Source organism: Zootoca vivipara, chromosome 11 (assembly GCF_965207765.1).
Source record: "Zootoca vivipara chromosome 11, rZooViv2.hap1.1, whole genome shotgun sequence".
Classification (NCBI taxonomy): Eukaryota; Metazoa; Chordata; class Lepidosauria; order Squamata; family Lacertidae; genus Zootoca; species Zootoca vivipara.
Window position 1 is genome coordinate 47737848 of NC_142594.1, and position 25357 is coordinate 47763204.

General features: G+C 43.7%; 1 protein-coding gene across 2 annotated transcripts in view; it reads right to left on the reverse strand.

Moving 5' to 3' along the window:
• Positions 1 to 25357, reverse strand: part of DPP6 (dipeptidyl peptidase like 6) — a 493091-nt gene that overhangs the window by 77177 nt on the left and 390557 nt on the right. For both annotated transcript variants that reach the window (XM_060280914.2, XM_035129463.3), the window contains exons 6-7: positions 20903 to 20955; positions 1967 to 2048 (exon numbers count right to left, since the gene is read on the reverse strand). In XM_060280914.2, coding sequence (XP_060136897.1) covers positions 1967 to 2048; positions 20903 to 20955 — 135 coding nt within the window. The remainder of the gene's footprint in view (positions 1 to 1966; positions 2049 to 20902; positions 20956 to 25357) is intronic.

Sequence of the window (25357 nt, forward strand, 5' to 3'; positions counted from 1 at the left end):
CCAACTTCCAGGAATCTCAAAAGGTGGTTCCCCATCCAATCCGAAACCATACCAGACCCTGCTTAGCTTTGCAAATGTGCTAGCAGTTTTATTGCTGCACCACTAGGATGGGTTCCTTGTGTGCAATATGGAGCCACAAGTGAGCATTGGCTGTGTTACAGGGTACATTCTCAAAAGGCCTGGACAATGAGTAATATCTCAGAATCTTCTAGAACACCCACTGTTTCCATGGCAGGCAAGGAAAGATTGAAAATTTTCACTGAACGCAAACTATTTGTATGTCAGTGCCTTAGGTAAACACTGGCAGCACCTGCTACTTTCACAGCAATCAGTTAGGACAGAAGGGGATACATGCAACATTGGTTGATGAGCTGTCTACATCCAAGATGTTTCATGCTATTGCCTGCCCTAAGCACCAAATTGAAAATTGAGGCTTATTCCTCCCCAAAGCAGGTACAGTACTGTGCCAAATAAAAGGAGAACACTCTCCCTACAGAGCTTATTGCAGCTTATAGCCTGTACAGTTGTTTCCATCTGAACTGCTGGTGGAGGAGGGACCCAGATAGGACTTACTGCATGCCCAACTAATGCACAAGACTGAAAACAGAAATGTACATAATTTAATCGCCCAGCCTCAACCGCAGATGCACTCTGTTCGTAGAAAGCAAAAACAAACCAACAAATTAAAGTACCGAATAATAGTAGTAAATCATTTTCTCCCTCCTAACTCCTTCAAGAGCTCCCGAAGGCAGTCTCTAGTTATTGCAGGAGTGCTTTATTTTATGCACAGCTGCGTCACGTGGCACGGTGTTAATCCAATGATCTTGAAGAGCAAAAGAAAACTGACAAGAGCGGTGGGGAAACTCAATGCACTAGACTGTCAGCATCATGGAGCACCCTCAAATGATCAGACTGAGCCATCAGCATTTCCTTCTCTCTCTCTCTCCCTTCCATCCCCGCCTCCTGTGCAAGACAGAGACTTCCCCACCCCATGGTTCTATCAGTGGTGAAACTGCTTGCTTGGTCTGAAGGAAGAGGGTCTGTTTCGAAATTTTTCAAGGCAGGTAACAAGATGAGGAAGCCATGCCACTCCACGAGAAAGCCCCTGAAATTCAGAGTTGTGCAATACCTACTTTGGGGACGGGATATAGCTTAATGGGAGAGCATGTGCTTCACATGCAGAAGGACCCAAATTCAGTTCCCGGCATCTCCAGGTACGGCTGGGAGAGAAGCCAGCCTGAAACCCTGGAGAGCCTCTGCCAGTCAGTGCAGACAATACTGAGCTAGGCGGAGGGATGGTCCTGCCTCAGTCTGAAGCAGGTTCCTTTTATTAGAACAAACCACAAATGGCACAAAATAGCGAGCAACAGTGAACTAAAAACCTTGCTCACTTTTCTGATATTTTGGTTGCCCCATATTAAGGTATTGTCCCGCTGTGGACTCTGGAATGCATAGAAATAGTATGTGCTTTAATTTGTTTACTGTAATGCAAAATACTGTATGTCATTTTCATTATCCCTGAACCTCTAGTTTCAGAGGCACTCTACCTCTGAATACTCGTTACTGGAGGACAAGCAACAGAGAAGGCTCTTGCCTTTGTGGGCTTATTTGTCGGGCTTCGCAGAAGCATTTGGCTGGCTGCTGCTGGGACTATGCAGACCTCTGATTTTATCTAGCAGAGCAATTTTTATATGCGTGCATTATTTTTCATCATGTAAATGCTCCTGCAGCCCAAAAGGTTTGTTTGCCCCACCCTGTTCTTGATAAACTTCACAAACAGCTCCATGACTCCCATTTTATAACTGGAGAAGCAGGGCCAGGTTTAGCCTAATCCACACCTCAGTGCTGCTTCTCATTTTACATGATGTACTGTGTGCAGATACCCAGCTACCTGCTTGACAGCTGCAGTTCACATTGGTGCAAATGAATTTGTAACGAAACAGCCACTTGCAAAAGGTTTCCTTACCAGCTGTTGGCCTTTGGGTCCCCATCCTGCATATTGAAGCTTTGTATTGCTAACTTCGGGAGGATACAAATTTTGAGGTTCCCTGTAGATAAAAAGAAAAGGGAGAAGTAATAATTTCAGTTGCATTGATATCTCGGATCAAATTTTACAAGAGCCAGTATCCAAAATATTACTTTACGGTTTATTTCCAAGGGGTTTTGTGTGCCCAAAGAGCCCTTTTGACCACTCCACTTTTAGCAGCGGACAACCCCTTACCTGCATTATCGCCACAAACTTACAAACACTTTTCCTTCTGGCTTCCATGATGCTGATTACAATGCAGCAAGGTATGTTGTGTTAGGAGTAGGGATGGGAGGGTGTGTAGGTTTTGGTTCTCTCGATTTCACACTATTCGAGTCATAGATTCATTTCTCCACATTTGTGCAGTAATTTGTGATATCCCCCTCCCCCCAAGAAAAATTCCCAGCATTTTAGTGTGAATTTGTTGTCTAACCCCCTGCAATGCAGGAATATGCAGCTATCCCATACGGGAATCAAACCTGCAACCCTGGTATTATCAACACCATGCTGCAACCATCTGAGCTATCCATGTGGCAGGCATAATGTTTTTGCATTGAAAGGTACTACACCTGGGCAAAATAAAAATAAAAATGAAAGGCACAAATACAGGATGGGTGACACCTGGCTTGAGAGCAGTACATGTGAAAAGGATCTAGGAGTCTTGGTAGACCACAAACTTGACATGAGTCAGCAGTGTGATGCAGCAGCTAAAAAAGCCAATGCTGCATCAATAGGAGTATAGCATCTAGATCAAGGGAAGTAATAGTACCACTGTATTCTGCTCTGGTCAGACCTCACCTGGAGTACTGTGTCCAGTTCTGGGCACCACAGTTCAAGAAGGATACTAACAAGCTGGAATGTGTCCAGAAGAGGGCAACCCAAATGGTCAAAGGCCTGGAAACGATGCCTTATGTGAAACGGCTTAGGGAGTTGGGTATGTTTAGCCTGGAGAAGAGAAGGTTAAGGGGTGATATGATAGCCATGTTCAAATATATGAAAGGATGTCATATAGAGGAGGGAGAAAGGTTGTTGTCTGCTGCTCCAGAGAAGCGGACACGGAGCAATGGATTCAAACTTCAAGAAAGAAGATTCCACCTAAACATTAGGAAGAACTTCCTGACAGTAAGAGCTGTTCGGCAGTGGAATTTGCTACCAAGGAGTGTGGTAGAGTCTCCTTCTTTGGAGGTCTTTAAGGAGAGGCTTGACAGGCATATGTCAAGAATGCTTTGATGGTGTTTCCTGCTTGGCAGGGGGTTGGACTGGATGGCCCTTGTGGTCTCTTCCAACTCTATGATTCTATGATTCTATTCTATGATTCTATGAAAGTGCAAACTATGCTGTTTCAAAAGGCTTGCAGATTATACGGATGGGACAGTGAAATTATATGCATGCCTATGAGAAGTGAGTCCCACTGCATTCAATGAGGTTTAGCCCCAGGTACGTGGGTACCAGTCTTAAATCTGCCATGGTTCGTCTGTCACATGCAGCAACAGCTTTGTGGTAGCACAGTCACTTGGGTGGCAGGTTGGGTGAGACGGAGGTGAAACCGTATGCCACTTTCTTCCTGTACACTTAGCCCATTTTCTCAATATGTCAACTCGGTTGAAAGGGATAAAACAGAGATAGTAAGTAATGCACCGTGACAGCCCACTCTGTAGCAACTGATGCTAACAATCTCAAGCCATGTGTTCACCCCCTAAACGGTGTTAATGCAGAACAAGCTGTGATTATAACTGTGCTTAGGAGAAGGGAAGGAACACACACACACACACACACCCCTCCACCCAAGGTTGCTATTTTTTTTGCTGCCAGCAACAGCCTAACACATAGAAATTCAGGCAAGCTTTTCCTACCAAGAAGGTGAAGCAATGGGGGTAATTTAAGGCACAAAAAAAGGGACAGTAAAATTATACCCTGCTTCTACTTCACTGTCCCTTTTTTAGAGGCTGCTCTCATTTGAATCAGTCACTTCATCCACAGAGGGGGAATTGAGGCTTTATTCCTGGAAAAGCTTTCATTACAACTGCACTAGATGCTCATATTGCCAGTTCTATTGCAGGCAAGCAGGAGGTTTCCCTGTAAGCAGCAAGAGACTGCACATGACACCAGTTTACCAATTAAATTAAAAACTATTTAAACAAATCTAAATGAAGATAGTGCTGTGGAGAAAGAATGAAATGGTTGTGTCGGAAAAAGCTGCCTTGTAGACATGAAAGAGAGTTAGACCCACTTCCCTTAGGTCAGTGTTTCCCAACCAGTGTGCCTCCAGATGTTTTGGGACTACAAATCCCATCATCCCTAGCTAGCAAGACCAGTGGTCAGGAATGATGGGAGTTGTAGTCCCAAAACATCTGGAGGCACACTGGTTGGGAAACACTGCCTTAGGTACCCACACAGACCTCATGAATTCACAAATTCCGAGCACAGACTTCCTTCTACATTTCCATGCTTTAGTCAGCATAAAGCTTGCGAATATGCAGCTCTCTATATATTTTCATTAAAATTGGCTAAGAAATATCTACCTAGCATTATGGGAGACACGCACATTTGTTCTGCTGCCGTTTAGAATCAGCTACCGTAGAAGGAATTGTTCGTCCTTTCTAACACATTTGAGAAAAGTATGTGTAGAAATACCACACATATTCTGCTGACTTTTGAAGCTGTGATCTTTTTATGGTTCTTTACCTTCAAAGCAGACTTGGACTGGACAGAGGACACCTTCAGACAGACGGCTGTCCTTTGACTGTCTTCCAAGAAAAGAGGACTGTAAAGTAGGACACATGGTAGTGACCCTAGTAGAGGGCAGAAAACAACAACCCGCCCCAAAATCTTCAACAGGCTTTCTGAACACGTGACCTTCTCTTGCCTAATGAAAATATTTGGGCAAGCATTTCCCCTCTTGCTCAGAAAATGTTACAAGGAACAATACCGTTACACCAGGGTCCCCAAACTAAGGCCCGGGGGCCGGATGCGGCCCAATCGCCTTCTAAATCCGGCCCGTGGACGGTCCGGGAATCAGCATGTTTTCACATGAGTAGAATGTGTCCTTTTATTTCAAATGCATCTCTGGATTATTTGTGGGGCCTGCCTGGTGTTTTTACATGAGTAGAATGTGTCCTTTTGTTTAAAATGCATCTCTGGGTTATTTGTGGGGCATAGAAATTTGTTCATATATTTTAAAAAATATAGTCCGCCCCCCCCCAAGGTCTGAGGGACAGTGGACCAGCCCCCTGCTGAAAAAGTTTGCTGATCCCTGCGTTACACCTTCTATCCCCCATTTGCTGCCATTTTTCCAAATCAACAGATTGTACACTTTACTTAAGGCTTGTAACTAAAGCTTCAGGGAACAAATGTAGCATCAAGAAGCCACAGTCCCAATTATAAGCAATCAGCCAGAACACATAACAGACAGACCTTGTCAGTTCCATTCACTGCATCATCTTTCAGAAGAGTGAGATTCTATTACTAGGAGAATCTGCAGTGCAAACCTGCTTTGATAACGGATATGGGTAACATAACACAGATGAATGAAGGCTCCCCTCTTTTGTAACTACCATATACAAGTTCTGCTGCTATTAAAAGCTTTGTTTTCCTTCCCTCCCTCTCCTCCCCGTCACTCTCTGTAATCTATTTTTAAAGATGAGAAATAATTCTAGTTATTGATCTACCTTCTGGTTAATTTTCTGATGCCTGTGGATGAAGCAAGTCCGCAAAACATTTCTGGCTTGCTTCCAAAATCTACAGTGACTTTGCAAACAACAATAGATGAGGGAGAAATATAATATTGCAGCATTCAGGTGAATAATACATTGCCAAGTGATGCCTGGCTCAGTATCACTGCAGGTAACAATGGTTTATTGGTCTCATTTTTTTAACCGGAGCGATTCCTTTTCAACTTATGATTAGACAAGCTGGAAAGGCTAGAGGCAGAAAAAGTTTTCAACAGAGTTGAAAGTTCATGGGAGAAGAACTATTGTTACTCTTGATGTACACAGCAATTCATTGTGCCTCTGTTCAACCTCAGTAAGGGAATCTTATTTTTTAAGCATTAGAAAAACCTGCAGAAACAATGTGACCAGGCTGACGTCAGGGTAAGCCTGTACAGCAATGAATATTTTGCTCTATTGTACCAATTTCAACACCTGAAAAATGGCTATTCTTTCTTAATGCATGGTTAGGGAACCTATAGCCATGCTGGCTGGGACTGATGGGAGTTGCAAAGTCCAGCTGCACCTGCAAAACCATAGGTTCCCTGTCCCTGGGCTAATGAGATACCATCTACAATGCTTTCTATCCTGCTTCTTCTTCTTTCATTCAATAAGGCTTGAGTCTAAGCCTTTAGCCATGAAGTAACTTAAGAGATCTGAGTTACTGTCAAGCCCCAGCTCCTTCCTCAGTGCAGCTTCCCCTTGTGCTGCTCTTTCAAAATATCTATTCATCTGAGAGGTGACTCAGAGGTTGAACTGAACCCAGTCAACAATCCTTGGCGAGATCAGGGCTTGCTCTAAGTCAGGGGTAGGCAACCTAAGGCCCAATCGCCTTCTCAATCCGGCTTGCGGACGGTCCGGGAATCAGCGTGTTTTTACATAAGTAGAATGTGTGCTTTTATTTAAAATGCATCTCTGGGTTATTTGAGGGGCATAGGAATTCGTTCGCCCCCACCCCCCCAATAAAAAATAGTCTGGCCCACCACATGGTCTGAGGGACGGTGGACCAGCCCATGGCTGAAAAAGGTTGCTGACCCCTGCCCTAAGTCATGGAAGTCATGAAATGTATTGTCATGTATTGTGGAGGAGTCTCTCCAACCTTGCTCTGCCCTCCAGCTGTTGTTGGGGTCTACAGCTCTCACCATTCCTGACCAGTTACAGGTAGGTAGCCGTGTTGATCTGAGTCGAAGCAAAATAAAAAAATTCCTTCAGTAGCACCTTAAAGACCAACTAAGTTTTTATTTTGGTATGAGCTTTCGTGTGCATGCACACTTCTTCTTCATTCCCATGGCTTCCGTAAGAGCTTTCGTATCTGAAGAAGTGTGCATGCACACGAAAGCTCATACCAAAATAAAAACTTAGTTGGTCTTTAAGGTGCTACATCCCTGACCACTTGGACATACTGGGTGGGGCTGATGAGAGCTGGAGTCCAACAGAATGTGGAGGCTACCACTTGCTGAACCTTCTGTCTCTTCTCTTGGTTCTGACCTTAGTATTAAGTACAGCATATTCTCTAAAAATTCATTTTAACTCAATAAACATTCTTCTATTGTTTCTCTGAGTCTTCCATTGTGCTCTGATTTGTAGAACATAGGCACATAAACAAGCATTTGGAAGGTGGTCTTGAAATGCCACTGTATCATGGAATGCAGATCCACGTTTCCAATGATCTCATTCATTTTCTCTCACGTTCCAGATCATTTATTATTTCCAGTATTTAACTACTCAGCCAGGGTTCAGTTAATTAATTTGCCTTCCATTCACTTCATTTCTGCCATGATATTTTGAGTATAATTACTCTTGTTACTGTGCAAAAGGTGTGAGCTTCACGTATAATCTTCACCCAGAAAATGTGCTGTCTTCTCTATGGAAGTCAGCATGCACGAAGATCAGCCAAGGGTTTATTTACCTTCTTTCTTAATTTTTGCAAATGATAACAGTTAACAGGGAAGGAGAGAGTTACAGTGTTCTGTTTGAGATAACAAGTTGTTTGAGTGGTTAAGTATACAGTATTGTTGTTTTGTTGTTGTTTGTTGTTTAGTCGTTTAGTCGTGTCCGACTCTTCATGACCCATGGACCATAGCACGCCGGTCACTCCTGTCTTGCACTGCCTCCTACAGTTTGGTCAAACTCATGTTGGTAGCTTCAAGAACACTGTCCAACCATCTCATCCTCTGTCGTCCCCTTCTCCTTGTGCCCTCAATCTTTCCCAACATCAGGGTCTTTAATGGTCCATAATGGTTGATAAGAGCTAATGGTTAGGAGATAGTTGGAAACGTCTCTGTGGTTGAATTAGGGTGATCATTGCTCCCTTCTCAAAACAAACAAACAAACAAAAACAAAACCAACCCTGCTGTGACTGGGGATCCCTCTGCTCATTCTGCTGAGTGGTGCCCTGGACCTCTGCCTCAAAATCCTGCCCTGACAGCAATCCTTGCAATGGACTGTCCAGGAAGACAGCATTGCTGACTGGCACCCTGTACAGGAGCACCCAACACTCTAATCTGCTGTTGCAGTCCTGAAGCACCACAAAGTCTTACACTTATTCGTTTGAGAGTAAGTCTCACTGGACACATTTATGCCTTACCTCTGAGCAAATATGCTTAGAATTGGGTTGCATCAGGTCTATGCACTGATTTGATGAATGGTTTATCAGTTGTGTGACGAGGACAGCAAAGTATATGGATGCATATGTAACATTTTGCAAAATCAAAATCAAAAGATGAACAAATATAACTGAAACCCCAAATCCCATATGTGAGTCAACCAGTTAATGAAATTCATTCAGTAGGGATTGGGTGTACATCAAGTTGGCATCCTGAACTCTAGCAGGCTGGTGCTCAGTTTTCTGCTCATTGGGATACTGCATGTGATATAATCACTGTTTGTAGTGCCTTAGGCAATATGGGTTGGTTCAGTTCCCCACCATCCTGCAAAAAAATATGTCAAATATGCCAAACTGGCTCACTGCTGTTCCATTAATTCCTTGTGCATCCAACTGCCCTTTATCAGAAGTTGGAAGGTATGGAACATGGAGTCTCTATCCTATGCACTTGGAGGAGTCCATTGTGCAAGTACCTCTGAAGCCTGATGTCATGAACTGGTTGGATGCAAAGGAATGGTGGGAGGAACCAGCTGGGGAACCACCAAGCGAAGAAGGCTCAGAGCCATGGGAATGAAGGTGAAGAAGCCACAAGAAGCCCTACTATCAACCTTGTGCTTGCCAGTTGTTGTTGGACTACAAATCTCATCATCCCTGACCACTGGCCATGCTGGCTAGACCTGATGGGCATTGTAGTCCAAAACATATGATGGGCCATAGCTGCCAAGTTATCCCTTTTTTACAGGGATTTTCCCTTATGCTGAATAGGCTTCCTCGTGAGAAAAGGGAAAACTTGGCAGCTATGATGATGGGCACCAGATTGGGGCAGGCTGTCCTAGTGTGAAACCACAGTCTTTCTCACCCTGTTAGAAGTCAAGGACCACTAAAGAAGTCTGGGCTCTTTTCATGGAAGTCTGGGCTCTTCTCATGGAAGGTGAGGCTTACTATAGAGATAGAGCTGCAACTCCTAGTTAAGGCTCAGTTTAAGGACTGTTGCTGAAACAACACCAAAGCTCTGCTCTTGAGGAGCCTCCAGCTTGAGCTCTGCACAGAGCTGTCCAGGGTACTACCAGAACGTCCTCTTGGTACTGTGCCAGGGTTATTGCTCAAAACAGAACAAGTGTAAAGCTAAATGGGGGTGGGGAAGAACAATGTACATCACCTTGATCTCCTTGGAGGAAGGGTAAGATATAAATGCCATTTTAGATCAATTTTCAAAAGAGCAGTGGTGAACTCTGTGCAAAGCAGAGGCAGTAATTTGCACTAAAGCCAAGGCTGACATCTTATGCACAATTACCTGGGAGTAAGCCACATTGGAGCTTACTTCTGAATAAGCATGCAATGAATTGAACTGCAAAACTTGATATATCCTCACATTGCTCAGCCCTGTTGAAGAAAATATCCCTCTCTCAGGGCTGCTTTGAACTCTAAAACATTGCAAGATGGCATAGAAATGCAAAAGTGGCTACCATTGCCAAGATTGGCTTCTTGGGTTTTTAAGCAGCCATATCAAGCTTTTAACCCATAGGAGTCTTGAACTAATCTGAAATATGCCAGGTGGGAGTTTGCAGGGAAACATTTCACATGAGCCTAGGACAGGTCAGGTGACACTCCTTGGCCTCTTTAAAACCTTCCAGTTCTGAGCCCTGAGGAGTCTTAAGCTTGCTGTATAAAGACAACTGCCTCTGCTTTGCAGTCTCTCCATTTAAACTGGGGATGAAATGAAATGTCCCAATATAATGGCCAAAAGAAGGAGGGCAGTATAGAAACAAATCAATGTTAGTAGCAGGCTGATGAGTGTTGAGAAAAAACATAAGCTTCCAGAAGGCACCAAGACACTTTGACAGAAAGAAAAGGCCTTGTTAAAAATAAAAAAAATAAATACATGATTTGTTTACTTCAACACTTGCAAATGAGGAAAGGAGAGAAATGACAGGATGAGAAACACTTCCTAGCACACACACAGAAGTACAAGGAGAAAGAAAAAACACAGGAAACTGTAGAGCTTACCTGAATGGATAATAAAAAAAAAACCCACACTCTGTGGCTCAGAGAATGAATGGCATTCTGAATTCTAACAGAGGGTTTCATAACTGGGAGAAAATCTCCCTGACAGGATGATATGCTCCCTGTATAACTTGAACTTTGATACAAAACGTGCAACTATTAGTATGCAAAAAAGGTAAAATTCCCTCTGTGTTTGTTTAGGCAAGACATGGGTTCCTAAGAATGTAAGGAGAGCCCTGCTGCCTCAGCCCAAAGGCCTATGTAACCCAGCATCCTGTTCTTGCAATGTCCAACCAGATGCCTACAGGAAACCCACAAGCAACACCTGAGGAGAGCAGTGCTCTTTCCTGGCTCCTTTTTGGACAGAGATGACTTGGCCGTGGTTCTAAAGCAGCTGCATTGACTGCCCATTTATTTCCAGGTCCAATTCAAGGTGCTCATGTTAGTGTTTAAAGCCCAAGTTGACTTAGGTCCCAAATATGTGAAAGATCTCCTCCTTCCCTACAGACCCTACCGGGTGTTAAGATCAGTACTTGGTAGTTCTTCCATCCCCAGAAAATTGGGGCGGGGTGGGATAACAGGAATGGGTGTTCCCTGTGGCAACCCTTAAGTTCCCTCCCCACGAGTTGTGTCTAGCTCAGGCTTTTTCAACCTCAGCCCTCCAGATGTTTTTGGCTTACAACTCCCATGATCCCCAGCTAGCAGGTACAGTAATCAGGGATGGTGGGAACTGTAGTCTCAAAACATCTGGAGGGCCAAGGTTGAGGAAGCCTGGTCTAGCTTCTTCATTATACTGCTTTCCATGAATGCTGAAGATGCACCTCTTAACGACAACAACAACTTGATGAAGATAATGAAATAAGCCAGTGTCAGTCACAGAACAGCTGCAGTGGAACAGTCTTCCAGAGGTAAAAGAGAATTTTAGACCACAGCAATGTTTTCATAATGCAAGTTCACTCAGGATCATAGAGGGTTTGTGGCCATTTTTGCTTCTTTCATGATGGTATTGATGCGTCGGTCAAGGTGTCCTCAAACAGTATGCTGCCTGGTGTCCTAAAGCATGTACAAGCTTGCTATGTAACTTGCAAGGCTCAGATCACAGCAGGAGCCAGTGTTTGTCCACTGGGGATACTATGCTGGCAGCCTTCTATTCCTTGAAAAATTCTGGAAGCAATTTAAAAATCTGGCAAGGGCTGGTGAACAATAGGGAGTTACAGTAATCCAGTCTGGATGACACAGAATCATTGATCAAGGCTGCAAGTTTTGCAGCGTGGACAACTTTGGCATCCCAAAAATGTTCCGTAGACAAGAGATAAGATTCCCTTTCCTATAAGAGATGGTGGCATCATATTCCTCATTTGGCTTCTCTAAATCAGCTTCTGACTCAGCTGCTATAAGCTATGCCTTATCCACCAAAGGGAAGGCAAGAAGCTGAAAGCACCCAAATGATAAAATGAACCATTTAGAAGGAAAGTGCTCTAAGAGGCATTAAATATTGTACAGATTTTGCAGGCCACTTGGTTTTCTGGGCTTCATAGCCACATGCAGAGAGGGATCACTGTTATCTCCAGCAGCATGCTCTAACATTCAATTGCTGCAGGAATAACTGGAAATCCATGGGTGGGTGGGTGGGTGGGTGGGGTTGCTTATTGAGTTTAGATGGGCTTTGTCAACAATGCCAGATTTGTGAGATACAGATGAATTTTGGCTACTACTGAGAGGAAGTGGCCTCTCTGACACTTTTGTGTTCTGTGGAACACAAAAGATATCCGGACCAAACTGGTATAAAAGGATTGTCTTGCAAAGAACTATTGCCAATAAATTTCTGCACAAACCTTAACTAGCATGGAGCTGGAGATTCCGAATCTAAGCTTTACTACTTCGAATTTAATCGTCCGGAAGCATAGCAGCAAATCAAACATTCAAAAGGCAGCAGAGAAAATGCATCGCTGGGTAACTCCAATAGGGTGCAGCCAGATGAACGTAAAAAAGATGTGTGGGTTTTTGTGCAAGACTGAAGATGGAGGTGGCTGAGTCGGCACCATATTCCTTGATCTGTCACTGTTTGTGCTCCAGTTTCTTTCTTTCTTTCTAGTACTGAAGATTGCGCCTCATTAAATAAATGATGGCTCTGCATAATTAGCCTGGAGTGCCTCTTCCTAATTATTCTTACCTTCCTTCTTCATTAACAAAGTAATTTAAAAAGGAAAGGAAAGATTGGGTTAAAACGGTGCATAGAAAGCTGCCTTCTACAGCTAGTAACATCTAGTAATAGTGTCTGCCTACACTGACCGGCAGCAGCTCTTCAGAGTTTCAGAAAAGGAGACTATCCCAGATGTACCTGGAGTTGAATAAAGCTGGAAGCTTTTGTATGTGAAGAACATAAGTGCATTATTTGTTTCTTTATTCACCTTCATGTTATTATTCTGTCATCCACATTTAGTTGTTGGCATCCGTCTGTCTCGGGAGACAATGGAGGAATGTGCCTTCAGGGGTGAAGTCCAAGCACTGGAGAGTTACAGTGCCTGCTGTGGCTGTAGAGACCAATATGGGAGAGACATGTTTTGTTGCAGCTGGGGCACATTTCGCAGTGCTCTGATAGAAATACATTGTCTGGAGGCCCCGTATAATCCTGTCCTTTCGGCTCTGCTGAAATATAATGGATTCAGCAATGAACGAATGCAAAGAAGTCTGATAGACTTTGTGTCTACTGTGGTCTTTCTGTGCACCTTTAATTCACCACATTATAAAGATCATTTGTTAAATATAAAACCATGGCAAAGGAAGCGAGAGTGCCTGACAACTTTCCTAAATCTTCCGGGCTCCATTTGCACTCTGGATACATCTGTAGCCACCTCTCTGGTTTGCCTCGCCTGCTTCTGTCATCCAGAGTTCTCTGCTTTGCATTCAATTCCTTATTGATTACTTTGGTGCTTTTATTCTGCATTGTGGAGTTGCGTTATTTTGTTAAACTGGCTGTTTTGCCCCATTTACAGTATTATTGAATGCTGTTGCCTCTCCATAAGACTACTGAAGTTGAGGGGTATTCATCACAGAAACCATTGGAGCCAACTTTGGGGTCCCTTTGGCCCCTCCAATAAAATATTTGAGGGGTCTGCCCCCAAAGTTGATGGGCATTGCTATTCAAATGGTATGGATGAGCCCCAGCACACAACTGATTATGTGGGGTGGGGCTTACCTGCCCCCTCAATATTTTATTTGGCATCCCTGACAAAAATGATGAATGCTGATTTGTTTGCAAGCAGGCTAGTTATCTTTTGCTCCAGAGAGCAAGACTAGAACCATTTGTAGGGAAGTACAAACTATTGATTGCATGGGAAGTGATGAGCTTTCTTCGGCAGGAGGTATTTAACTGGCACAATGGACAGGGGTTCGATTGAAGGGCCTCTAAGGTCCCTTTCAACTCTACGATTCTATAGCAACAATGATCATTCTTCTTCTTCTTCTTCTTCTTCTTCTTCTTCTTCTTCTTCTTCTTCTTCTTCTTCTTCTTCTTCTTCTTCTTCTTCCTGCTGTATTCACATGGCACAGCGTAACCACTCCACCAGAAAAGAATGTATTGGAAAGGAGGTGGGTTTTCATCCGGTTATGTGCCAGTCTGTTAATTGGCACTGAGTCACTTGGCCTTCAGGATGCTTGCAAGAGGCTGGATGGGAAATGGGGAAGTGATCAGGGCTTTCTACCCTCTTCAGTACCAATTTTATAATGCCAGCTGAAGAACACCATGATAACCTGCCACATTAAAAAGAAAATGAACCACAGGATTCTGCACAACACCATTATGACGGAGTAAAGCTGCATGCATTTTGTAATGCTCTCAGTGGAAAGACTGTTTGCATATGAAATAATGCATATTAAATAAAATAAAATAAATAAATAAATAAATAAATAAATAAATAATAATAAGGTATGCAGTCTGTCATGCAGTCAAACAGTGAGTTACACAAGGATTCTTGTCCTAAAATGTAGATTCTCATAACTCAGAAGCAGAGCACAGGGTAGCACAATTGGAACCTGGCTTTAAGAAGAACACCACATTAACCATTTTGTATGAATTACTTTGTAGAGCAGCAAGACAGGAGCCCAAGTTACAGAAATAAGAGAACCCACTAGATGGCAGCCTACTGCAGCATGAACTTGATCTACAATATTATGGACTGAAAGGGGGGAAAGCAAATGAGAAGATGGACACGGGCATCTGGAGGTTTTTTTTGTTTTTGGCTGTGCGAATAAGCCCTGAATTTGAACACCCACCGCTGAAAACAAGGACATTAATGGACTATCCCTTTGGAAAATAAGAATAATAAGAGGTGTTCTTCTGGATAATGGTGGCTCGAACCTTAAAGTTCCACTCAAATGGCTGGAAAGCTCTCAGAGATAATATAAATGATAGGGTTTGCAGATAGAGGCACAGCCAGCAAAAAGGCATCAGAGCTCTATGATGTGTGATAGGGAAGACAGTTAAAATCGTGTTTATGGAAGACAATCTTACTCGGCTACGAGTGATCGCCAAAGACGAAGAAGAGGAGTGGATATTTGGTTCTCTAGCAACATAAATAAACTGCATAATGGCTTAAATTAACATACCTTAACCATTTATCAAAATTAATTTTAATAAAATGAAACAAGCTAAACTGATTCTAGAAATGTGAAAGGCAGTTTGCAGCACACAGCATTTTCTTCAGATTTTTTAAAATCCCTATATCTTCAAGCGAGGGACTGTAGCTCAGTGGCAAAAGACATGATTTGAGTGCTGAAGCTTCCAGGCATCAACGATTTAAAAGATCAGTTTGGAAGTGATGGGAAAGACCTCTGCAAAAGTTTACAGAGCAGGGATAGCCAACACGGTGCCCTCCAGGTAGTGTTGGACTCCATCTCCCATCAGCACCAACCAGTATGGTCAATGGTTGAACAATGCAGGAGATGGAGTCCAAGAATGCCTGGACTTTAGACTGGCCAGCCCTGGCACAGAGACTCACTGCAACACTGAACTAGACAGACAGACAGTCTGACCTGGAATAAGGCAGTTTTCTATGGGTGATATTCAACATTAGTTACATGTAGAGTAGTTCCATTGGAACTAATAGGTTTAAGCCATTTCGACCCATTGGTATCAACACTGGCGGAGCAAGCCTAGATGGTACCTGGGGCAGAATTTTTTTTGTCCCCCCCCCCCCGGGACCAGGGGTGGTGCCCGTGTGACACCCCTGTATGGACTGTGCATGTGTGGCATCCCGTGCGTGCGCAGTGCATATGGGCTACCACACATGCACAGTCCATACAGGCTGCTGCTCGCATGCGGCGGCCGGCCTTACAGGGGCAGCCGCACGTGAATGGCTTGGGAGTCATGGTGGTGCGTGCGCCGAGTGTCACCCCCCTCCAGGGTGGCACCCTGGGCGGACACCCCCCTCCAGGGGCGGGCACCCTCCAGGGAGTGTCACCTCCCTCCAGGGTGGCACCCGGGGCAGACACCCCCCTCCAGGGCGGCACCCAACACACCCCCTTGCTACGCCCCTGGGTGTCAATAGGTCTACTGTGAGGATGACTTAGCAGGATGACATCCTATGTTCCTAAGCGCAAATTATAAACTAACAATGGTAGGTGAGATGAACCAACTCAAGCAACACAACTGGGAACATCTAAATATGAAGCAAGTTAAGCTCTGAATTGTTTTTTTATATATATATAAAAACCCCAGCTTCTTTCAACCTTCTTCCTCCCTCATTCCCACCACCACCGTGCAGGGAGGTTTGGAAGGAAACCTGCAACATATAGTTCTTGCAGCCTACGCCCGCAAGGTACATGAGCATATTTATTTATTATTTTAACATAATGGCCGTTGCTAACAACACAAACAGAAGAATGGGTTTATCACATGATTCTGCTGATTGTGTCAACCAGCCCTTGAGATGGACAGCAGAGTGAGAAGGGAATGGAGAGGCTGTAATGGCAGGTGAGGTTGAGTCAAATTGTGGCGAATGATGATGTTATTATTTGTACCCCGTCCACTCTGGGCAGGCTGAAAAAGCAGGTTTTCCTCTCAAGGAGAGCCTGGGTTGCAGGAGGGTTAACAAGACAGCTCCCGGGTTGTAGGCGGATCTGTTGGGTTGGCCACAAGAGTGATAGGGGGATTTGCAGTTGCTGGGGTAATTGGGATGTTGCAATTTGTTGATTGACAGCCATAGCCAGTTAATATTGGTGCATGCAGCTTTCGGTTTCACCTTGCTCCTTGCAACGGATCTCCCTCCCTCCCTCCCTATATTTAGGGGTTCTTCGTCCTTGACATTGCTATGCCTGTCATGGGGTCGCCTGTTTTGGAGCAGGGGCCTGGTAGGAATTTTGCCCACTTGGCTGATTGGCTGGTGCCTTGTGGTTTTTGCCTACTGTGTAGCAAATAGTCACAACTTGTAAGGTTGCAGTTAGGCATTGGTTCAACTTGGATGGTGGAGGGGTAAGGATTTGGTTGAGCCTGCCCCTCAAAATTGCTGCTGCTTATAGGGGTATTCCGTTAAAGGAATCCTGGGGCTCCACATGTTTGTCCGTATCCCCAGTGGGGGCCAGGGCCGCGCATGAGCCTTGGGAAGCATCCAAGGGAGAGAGGTGAAGGGCATGACTCCCAGCTCAGACCTCTCTCAGGGCGTGCTCACCTATTCTGACTCCCCTAGTACGCTAGCGGGAGTCTGATCTGTCCCAGGCGGGCGACAGAATGCAGGAACCAATGCCTAAGCAACCACTCACATTAATGTATTTAAATAAAGTTGTGGCCAAATTAATGCCCCAAACCTTGAACTTAAATTCCTGTGTGAAGTGTGAGGTTTCTTTTGGGATGCCTTGGTGCCTCAACACGCAATCCAGATTACCGTATATAGACTTCTAACCATATCAGCCTGCAGCAAAATAATTGTAAGGATCCACTGGAATGTGAAGGATCAAACTATGGCTTGGCAAAACCCTCTTCAAAGCAGCAGATGCAAACAACACAACTAGACATAATGTCGCTTCCAAACTTTCGTTTTGCTGTTTTGACTCTTAGCCGTTGAAAGAGCTATCCTAACCTTGCAGAAGTGAATATTTTTACCCTTCCCTATATTAAAAGGTCTCGGGGGCAGGTTACAATACCTCAAATAGCAACAACACTCCATTTTTAAAAATGAAAGGAAAGGAAAGGAAAATGCAAATTTAATATGAAACCCACCTACCAGTGGGTTAACTTTTCATAAATGTCTGGGCAGAAAGTCTTAGCTTTGTGCAAGAATGTAAAATAAAGTTGGCACCTAGCATATTTCCAGGGAAAGCATTCCATAATTTGGGTGTATTGCCTGAAGAACAGCAAAACTTTCCTGATCGATCAACTTCACTCCATCTACAGACCAACCCATGCTTACAAAACGTCTTTTGATGAAGAATACAATAGAAATCCAGGGAACACAGATCTGATCTAACAACAGATCAGTGAGTTGCAGTGTGCAGTGAACTACAGCTCTGATATAAAAAGCCCTCACAGCAGGGAAGAATAGGCTGCTGTTTGAAATGTTGAATCTAATTTACTGTATGTCAGTCACAAAGAATTAGATTTCTCCTTTTTAAAAAACAACAACAACAACTGCTACTACTGAAATCTCTCTCTCTCTCTCTCTCTCTCTCTCTCTCTCTCTCTCTCTCTCTCTCTCTCTCTCTCTCTCTCTCTCTCTCTGGACAAGGATTCCCATTTGCTGAACTTTGCAATCAGTAACCAACAAGTAATCATTGTGCCGCCATATAACAGGGAAACCAACAAGTAAGTCTTAACTGCACTGGTTATTTGCTTGTGGATCCTGACTTCTATTGGTGCTGACCTTTAAAGCCCTAAACAGCCTCAACCCAGTATACCTGAAGGAGTGTCTGCACCCCCATCGTTCAACCCGGACACTGAGGTCCAACGCCGAGGGCCTTCTGCAGTTCTCTCACTGTGAGAAGCGAAGTTACAGGGAACCAGGCAGAGGGTCTTCTCGGTAGTGGAGCCCTCCCTGTGGAACGTCCTCTCATTAGATGTCAAAGAAATTAACAACGTCTGAGGTTTAGAAGACATCTAAAGGGAGCCCTGTTTAGGGAAGTTTTTAATAACTGATGTTTTAATGTATTTTTAATCTTTTGTTGGAAGCCGCCCAGTATGTATGTATGTATGTATGTATGTATGTATGTATGTATGTATGAATATATTATTATTATTATTATTATTATTATTATTATTATTATTATTATTATTAGCTTTGAAGACCTAAACAGCTTGGAACCATATAGTTGGTAGAGCACCAATGTGCTAAAAATCTGCTAGGGAGGTTTTTCTACAAGTCAATGAGAGATAGAGAGTGCCTTCTCCGATATAGCGTCAAAACTGTGGATCACCTTACCCTTTGTTATCATAGGCTATTTTAGTTGTTTAGCCATTCCTGTTGTGATTTACTGCCTTTTAAAGATGCTCTGATTATATTTTATGGTGATAATGACTTTTTTTGTTGTATTTTGTATACCACCCTGATGTTTTAAATATTTATTTACAGTCATACCTCGGTTTAAGTACGCCTCAGTTTGAGTATTTTCAGTTTAAGTACTCCGCGGACCTGTCTGGAACGGATTAATCCACTTTCCATTACTTTCAATGGGAAAGTTCGCTTCAGGTTAAGTACGCTTCAGGTTAAGTACGGACTTCTGGAACCAATTACACTCATACCTCGGGTTAAGTACGCTTCAGGTTGTGTACTCCGCGGACCCGTCTGGAACGGATTAATCCATTACTTTCAATGGGAAAGTTTGCTTCAGGTTAAGTACGCTTCAGTTTAAGTACTCCAAGGACCGTCTGGAATGGATTAATCCACTTTCCATTACTTTCAATGGGAAAGTTCGCTTCAGGTTAAGTACGCTTCAGGTTAAGTACAGACTTCCAGAACCAATTGTGTTTGTAAACCGAGGTACCACTGTATATGCATTTATAGCTCATCCTTTGCTATGCTGTCTCAGGGCTGGTGATGTACGGCTAAAAACAAGTAAGCCAAGTAGTGCACAAGAACACTAATCCATCAATTAGGTCAAATCAACCACACAGCAAGTAAGACGCACGAGCAACAATGCAGAGGGATTGATGCTCTAAACCAGGCACCCCCAAACTTCAGCCCTCCAGATGTTTTGGACTACAATTCCCATCATCCCTGACCACTGGTCTCTGTTAGCTAGGGATCATGGGAGTTGTAGACCAAAATATCTGGAGGGCCGCAGTTTGGGGATGCCTGCTCTAAACCCATCCTTCAACCAAAAGCCCAATTCAAAAAGGTGCATCGTGGCCCACCAACAAAATGTTTGCAATGGTGGGGCCAACACAGAAAAGGTCCTTCCATGCCGCATTGCATGGTACCTTTTAGGTGTTTTGGGGGGAAAGCCAACAAAGGGTGGTTTAGAAATATTTTAATAAAGTAGATAATAAGTAAAACTAAAACTATAGTTTCAAGGTTGATGCTCACGCAAACAGAAGGATTGCATCAGATGCGCAAATGATTCAGTGTGTGTCCACGCTGCAAGCTAATTGTTCTAAATTCATACCATTTTGAAAGGCTTTTCTGGGATGTGATAAGCCTCTGGACATCTGTTTTCAGCAAGAAATCTCTTTCCACTAGCTGCACCCGCCCCAAATCATATTACTATGTGATCCTGTTGTTATAGCCCCTGTGCAAATCAAAAACAGGTCAGTAACCAATGCACGAGGTGGCATTTCACCTAATATGTTATTCTGTGGCAACACATCAGCTAGTGGAATTGTGTAGCTGCATCGTGAGACACACTCTTAGCAAAGCAGGCATGTGCAGAGAGGAAGTGCAGAAGATCAGGCCCAACAAACGACTGGACATTAAGTTCAAAAGGATATGAATCATTCTTTTACCAATTGAATGCTGCAACATGAGAATGACCCAGACCTTTGTTCCAAAACTTCAGAACAGCCAAAAGGAAGCGTTTCTTCAGAAAACACATAATTAATTTGTGGAATTTGCTTCCAAAAGATGTGATAATGGCCTTTAGCTTGGATAGCTTTGAAAGGGTAATAGACAAATTCACGGAGGATAAGGCTATTCACAACAGTTGGTCACGATGGCTATATGCAACCGCTGGAATTGGAGGCACTGAATACAGTTGCTGGGAATAACATCAGGAGAGAGTTATTGTGCCTGGGTCTTGCATGTGGGCTTCCAACAGGAGGGCAGGAGGTTGGAGTAGACCTTTGGTCTGATCCAGTAGGGTTCTCTCTCACTATTCTAAAATGAAGGATGAAGGAGGGGACGTGGGTGGAGCTGGCACCAGTGCAACACTTTGCTGCTCACTACTGAATCATGCTGTTCAACGTTAAGATTCACTGTGTTCCCTTTTCAAGTAAAGGCCCTTATTCCATTATAGGCTCTGCCAGTGTGGAATGGTTAAAGCACTGGGACACAAGCCCACACTGCTTAGGACAGTTTGCTTCCCAGCAGCTTTCCTAATCTGCAGAAACCCCAGGTAACACATCGTATCACTTACCCATCAGGCAGTTTTCGGAGGACATAAAAAGCTGTATACGAATGCTGATACGTCTGCAGAATGAAATTAAAGTGAGAGAGAAAAGGGGATTAGTAATGTGAAGTGTCAAGATTCTGTTATCCCTTCAGGTCTAGCATGAGGAAATACCTGGTATTTGTTTTGTGCTTAATTGCATTTGCAAAGGGGGGGGGAGGGGAGATATAAAAACCAATTTCGTTCTGTCATAGAGAGGGAGAGTCAATTAATTCACCTAGTGCGGCTGTGTATTCTTTCCACCTCACACCTTATTAGAACGTTTGGCAAGTCCCATCACTCCAGATGCTCTCTGTCATCGCTGTGGATACAGGGCCTTTGATTATGCTAGGGGCACATGCTCCCAGCAATAGCTAAATTTGGAACAAGCTTTAATGAGGACACCTTGGTCCACCAGAGGCAGGGTGCACAGCAATGACAGGCAAACAGTCCATCACTCTCTCCTATTCCACTGTAAATATGCCCAGGCATTACATCTGCTAGCACAGAAGAGAAAGCCACGGTGCCCTTTTCCAGCTGTGATGTGAGAGTTTATTGGCTTAAGCCTTGCTTCTGAACTGGAGACTTGATCTCACTGTTTATTATCAGGGCTACCAACTTGGCAGCAAGTCAAAAAAGCAAAAACCCTTGACCCCAGGAACTGAATTCTGGGAGTCCTGCAAGGATGAAATAAAAATGAAAGGAAGCTGGGAAGGGGGGGGAGTGTAAACCAGCAATGACAACCAAGTTGCTCATTCTTACTGAGTTATTGAGATGAAAGACAGGCCCTTCTAAGAGGCTTATTACTTTAAAAGACCATTTGCTCTGTTGCTGTTTCTGCTGTTTCTTTTGTTTTTTAAGTACGGTATCTCTCTCGCCCTTCCTCCCAAGGGAGCCCAGGCAGCAAAGAACAACAGAGTAAAAGCAATACAATTAAAAACTGAACAAAACATATCTAAACCATTTTAAAAAACAATTAAGAAAATCTACGAACATTAAGAACATCTACAAACATTTTTAGATTACCAACAACCAAATCTATTGTGGGTTTGATATTAGAGCATGTGTTACATTTTCAATATTGCTGTTCACTCAAAGAGCAAAAGGTTGTAATAGTCATGGTCATTTCCTCTCCCTGGGAATCTTAAGAACTGTAGTTTTGTTTAGAGGGGAATTCTCACCATCTTCCTTGATGGAAGCCATGGCTGTTAAAGGAAAGTCACACAGACATCAACTTCTTCCCCAGGCTCACCTGAAGATGTTGGGGATTGAACTTTTTGCATGCAAAGCAAATGTATCCATTGCTAAATGTCCTCTAATGGACATTGTTGCCCTGAGCAGACTTCCCACCCAGCTTCACTTCCTGGCTTGTAACTCTGGGCCATACATACAGTAATTAGGGCATATATCAGGGATTACCAACAGGGTGTCGTCTAGGCCACGGAATCATAGAATTGTAGAGTTGGAAGGGACTGTGAGAATCATCAGCTATCTCTGGCACATGATTGTAGCTGATAGAATTCTATATGTAACACATTGGGAACAAGAAAATATAGCAATGGTTTGAACAGGAATGTCTAAAATTTACAAATTTGTAAGATGGAAGGCAGAATTCAAAAATGTTTGATTTATATGGTTTCCTTCTCTACTTATTGATTTTATCACTTAAAGTTGAATATTTGTAACATTAGAAGACCTGTATCTCAATATATTGTGCTTAAACAGTTTGTAGTGAATGTAATAGTGTTGCTTCTGCAAGGTTTATAACAATTTAAAACCCAAGAGGGCAAAGCACAAAGATGCTTGGGGAACAATTTATAATAGACTTTGCCTGCCTCTGGCTCAAGGCTGAGAGTTCTGCAGTTAAAGGTTGCTTCTCCTCAAATGTCCCAGTAAAATAATTTCGGCCAAGGGTACTCTCTGCTCTGCTAGTCCCAGAGGACAGAGTCCCTATATTAACAAATATAGACCTAAATGCCTGTGGCCTCCCTCCCAATCCCTGAGCCAGGATGAAAAGCTAGTTTCATTTCACCTTCCTTCCCCTCCTCATTCCCCAGCCTGTCCTGAGAATGCACATTGAATTGGATTTGGAATAACAGGGAGCTAATTGCTTCCCTGTAAACGACTTCTCTGTAGGACATGCTAACGTACTTGCGGTGTGCACTAGTGAGAGCCTGTGGTAATGAAATACTCCTGCTTCTAATTGGCATGATGCATTTTCAATAGTCATTAACAACATTACTGAGCCATCTAAATTGTGGTGCTCAAAATGAGCCAGTTATATGTAGGCCTAACTGGGCAATCGAAACCAAATCTGTCCATATCTCCTCTTTCAAAGCCATCATTTAGAGAAGAACAAACCCTTCTGATGTATAAACAAAATTGTGATGTACAGTTATAATATTTCTCTTCGCATTTGTATCCTGTCCTTGACAAAGGACCTCAGGCAGCCTAATTGTATCCTCACGAAAACCTCTATGAAAAAGGGTTGGGTGATTGCATCTTGCCAAAAGCCACCCACAGGGTTTAATGGCTGAGGGATTTAAACCAGAGATGGGGAATAGGGTGATGACTTTTTCATTTTTTTCCCTCAAAAATTATTTCCTGTAGCACAAATGGATGAACTTTTTCCTATTAATGACTAAAATGAGGTATATTTCATTGAAATATTAAAAAAGGTTACGCACAAACCGTTTAAAATTTTTTGTATGCCGCTTTACCATTTCATAAAATTGTATTAACAATTTTATATATATTTCGTATCAACTTTGGACACAACACCACATTCTACAATGGGGAGTGTTCTTAGCAACATAGGGTATACAAATGTCACACCTGCGCAAGTTAAAAGCCCCTTTTTGGGACCTCAAAACTCAGGCAGCAGACCCTGCCGGACATGCTGGGAAAAGAACCTACAGGAGAGGTAGCAAAACATCATCCTCTAGTGGCGTCTATACTGTTACTTCCTTTCACCAGGGAATGTTCACCAGGGAATGTTCTGACCACAGAAAAAACGAATCAAGAAAAAAAAATCCCCCATTTGAGAATCACCATCCTCATGCTCAGACCCAAAGTGTGGACAAGTCTATGGTTGCCATTAAAGCGACGAAGTATTGAGACACCCATGGCAAGGCAGTCCTAGAATGATTGTTGAGATTCTCCAGAACCATAAACCTAGAGGTCCTTGGTAACATATCCAAGACCATCTCCGTCAGCTCAGGTAGGGGAACTTATTGGAAAGTGGGGTGGTCAAGATGCCCACAGAATCCACTGTCTGGTCAATGCATCCAACACCACGTACACTCACAGATAACCAGATCTTATCTTGACAGAGGCACTGGAAATGGAGACAGAGCTCTGCTACCCCCCCCCGGCCCTCAATTTTGTTTTGTGCTGCATCAAGAAACGGGGGCAAACTTGGGAAAACTCAGCTCCTCCAGATCATCTAACTCAGCTAACAGCGATAGAAACCAAGTCAGTCATTTAATGCAGGATGAAGTCCTGTATAAGATTTGTTTTTGTTTAATCTGGACTGATCTGGCATGTAACAGCAGTAACACCAGGACTGCGGGCAAATTGGCAGAGCAACTCTGGTCTCCTGTACTGGGACAAGGACTGGGAAATGACAGGGCACTTGGAGATATACACCTGCCCCCCCACCCCATTTCCCTTAGCTAAGGTTATCGTACCTCCACTGCCATACCCACTTCATCCCAAAACTACCTGAATCTGAACAAAAAAAACCTTACCCATATATTATCACAGTTGACCACCAACGTGCCGAATGTCCAGCCAGGTTGAAAAGGGGAAAGCAGTAAATAGATTCAACTAGGTAAAGCTAACAGATTGATCACAGTAGCAGCAGAATTGCAAAGTTGCAGCGGATGGTAAAATGCAATATATGGAATAGGAAAATAAATCAGTGCAGCAATAAGAGCGGAAGGCAAAGAGAATCCAAGAGCCTCTTAAATATAAAAATCTTCAGAGCAGCTCCCCCCAAAATAAAAAAATATCAAGGTATAAAGTGCTCAACACCAAAAGTAGACAGGGCACAAGCGCTGAACCCAGGGGCATAGGGAGAGGGGGTGATAAGGGCGCTCCGCCCCGGGCAACGCAACCCCAAGGGCGCCATCATGGCTGCCCCCCACCCGTGCTGGGCGCCCTGCCTCCGCAGGCGGTGGCCCCCGCCCCCAGAATGCATACCACGCCCCTACGGGCGGCGTGCCATGCCCCAGAACACGCGCCAGCCCCGCCCCTGCCTGCTCTCTGCCCCCGGTGCCGGAGCATGAAGCTCTGCCACTGGGTGAACCTGAGCGGACAAACATTTGGCAGGGGGCAGGAAAAATGACCACCAGGACTCACACGAGGGCTGCTGCTTGCTGGTTAATGGGATAATTTTTTTGCAATAAATAAAAATGCATGCTGGTTGCATAATAATGTGTC